Genomic DNA, 2767 nt, shown 5'->3' with positions numbered 1-2767 from the left:
CTAGGGCGGCCGCCATAGTTAAACACCCAGTATCCGCCGTACTAGTACAATGGATGTCGGGAAGGGGTTAAAAAAAAATTTAAAATTTTCTTTATCTTCTCCAGGAGGCAGCCATATTGGAGGAATCATAAATATATATTTTAAAACAATCAAATGTCAATGACCATATACAATCACAAATTAAATATGTATCTTTAAAGGATCTACACTTGTAAATTGTTTAATTCAACATTATTTTCTTTGGTAATATATCACCTTGATCTTTTAGAGATTTAGGCTTAAAAAAACTAAAAATATCTTTGTTTTTCAAGTAGCTGCAAATAACACTTGGCTGTACAATCTAAGTAGTTATTTGCAAAACCACTTTAGATATGTAATCTCTTACATGACTCATACAGAAACACAGAGGCAATTAGCGGAATATAATGAGTCTTGGGTTCTTTTTCAGTGAACAATTTCCTTTTCTCTGGGTTCAAAGTTGGATCTTCCTATTCTTTTGGCATTTGTTTGAAAATTCGCCACTGTCTAAACAATGTCATATGAAGGGTTTCCATACAACCAGAACAGAAGCAACTCCAGCTGTTGTGTATTTGAGGAACCAGTTCTCTTCTACCTTCTTCCTCCGGTGCTAATCCTAATCATTATTCTGGGATCTGTTTTCAACTTTACTGCTTTATGGGCATTTTGCTTCCACATCAAGTCATGGAAGGCCAGCACAGTTTATCTCTTCAACTTGTCTATTGCAGATTTTCTTCTCATTGTCTGTCTGCCCTTCAGAACAGACTATTATCTGAAGCAGAAGCACTGGATTTATGGAGATGTCCCATGCAGGGTAATGCTTTTCATGCTCGCAATGAACAGGGCAGGAAGTATCTTTTTTCTCACTCTGGTTGCATTGGATCGGTATTTTCGTGTCGTTCATCCATATAATAAAATCAACAGCTTATCCACAAAGGCTGCCGTCATTATTTCATGCGCTGTTTGGCTTACAGCGTTTGCAATGACTGCCTTCATTTTCACTGAAGAATATTCTGGAGGAGGTATATCAAGAAATCCAAATTGTGACAGCTTTATGGTGTGTCATGACAACTCCTTCTGGCATGACCTCTTCTTTATTATTGAGTTTTTCTTCCCTTTGTGCATTGTCCTTTATTGTTCTTACAGCATCATATGGAGACTCAGAGAAAGGAACCTGGACAGGAATCTAAAGATCAGAAGAGCTGTGAAATGCATCATATCTGTTGTAATTGTGTTCTTGGTATGTTTTTTACCAAGTGTGTCCACCAGGATTGAAATCTTAAGGCTCTTGGCATCTTCACAAAGAAACGACTGCAATATATATATGACTATAGACACCGCCTTTTATATTACAGTTTGCTTAACATATATAAACAGTATGTGCAATCCTTTGATTTACTTCTTCTCCAGCCCATCTTTCAGCACATTTTACCTAAAGATAATAAGGTTGTCGAATCGATCCGAATCTGAATCCGATGCAATTTCTACCAATGCAAACAACCTCACATGTACCATTCAGCAACAATCACAAACTGGATAAAGGACATCTGAGCAGGGCACATGATTCTTTTACAAGGGTTTCCTTCTGCAAGAGCTTCTTGGTTTTTTGCAAGCTGCAGCTGACTTTTAAGTTTTGAAAGGTTTGGTTACCAAATAAGCAAAGCTGAAGAAAAAAAAAAGCAATATAAAAAAGATAACAAAGCTAAAAATATTATTAAAAATCTTTCCGTATAATGTGTCAAAATCTTCAGTTATTACTTATACTTTTATAGCTTTGGATGCTTCAAGATGTGTAACTAAGCTTGAACTAAATTGTAACTTATGCTGTCTGCAACAATATATTGGATCATATAATAATACGCTTATCACTACTGATGGAAATCTGTATAAGCAGCTTTATAAAACATTTACATTGATGGTTTTCTTATCTTTATTTTTTAGTTGGATCCATTCTGATCAGTCATTACACACAGACCCTACACTATTGATCCCCTAGCAATCCATTTATATTTTGTTCTTTTGGATTACGAGCGTCTAAAAGTGAATAGCAGAAATGTTCAACTGCCTTCCACGTATATAAAATGGCATAATACACGTACGATTGGGTAGATCACTATCTATCTAAAAGACGATGATTTCTCTCTACCTCTAAAGTCAAGTCATGAGGTGGATTTAGATCTCTCACCATTTCCCAGTTTGTTTGTTTTTTATCAAGGTGACAATAAAACCCTCCAGGAATATATGAGGTTTTCTCCTTCAGTCCGCGTTTTTAAACCATTAATGATATGGCTTGCAAAAAAATGCAAAATACTGACTGTGTCAAAGTGGCCTAAAATGCTATTTTTTTTTTTATGGGTAAAATAATGATATTCTGATTCAAAATGGTCACCAAAGTTATTATGCTGTCCTACCTGCTCTAATTTCAGTGATGTATTACTTACTTTATATGATGTTGTTTTATATAAAATCAGTTTATAAGGTGCAATGCTGTTTACAAAGAGTTGTTCATATTCAGGAGCTGCTGGTAACCCGTCCCATGCTATGCTGAAAGTAATAGAAAGGATCAGTCAGTTGTTCGAAGGTGCCAACAGCGGACAATTACTAAGGACTATTTACTTATGTTTACTTGTGTTTTATGAAGTTGACAAGTAATTGATACCCCTAAAATCAGCGGCTGTTATTACTGTATTCTGTCTCCTCAGATAGGGCAGCACAAACCTGGTGACAGACTCTCTTTAAGGCCAGTGAT

At 35.8% G+C, this 2767-nt stretch overlaps 1 protein-coding gene across 1 annotated transcript; it reads left to right on the top strand.

Annotated features, from left to right (window-relative positions):
* Positions 1–532: 532 nt before the first annotated feature.
* Positions 533–1558, top strand: LOC142201207 (hydroxycarboxylic acid receptor 2-like). Its single transcript, XM_075272062.1, has one exon. The coding sequence runs from the start codon at positions 533–535 to the stop codon at positions 1556–1558; it is 1026 nt and encodes a 341-aa protein (XP_075128163.1).
* Positions 1559–2767: the final 1209 nt, after the last annotated feature.

The sequence above is a fragment of the Leptodactylus fuscus genome, chromosome 1 (genome assembly GCF_031893055.1).
Source record: "Leptodactylus fuscus isolate aLepFus1 chromosome 1, aLepFus1.hap2, whole genome shotgun sequence".
Taxonomy (NCBI): domain Eukaryota; kingdom Metazoa; phylum Chordata; class Amphibia; order Anura; family Leptodactylidae; genus Leptodactylus; species Leptodactylus fuscus.
The sequence above is the reverse complement of the archived record's forward strand: the minus strand, read 5'-3'. Positions and strand labels throughout refer to the sequence as shown.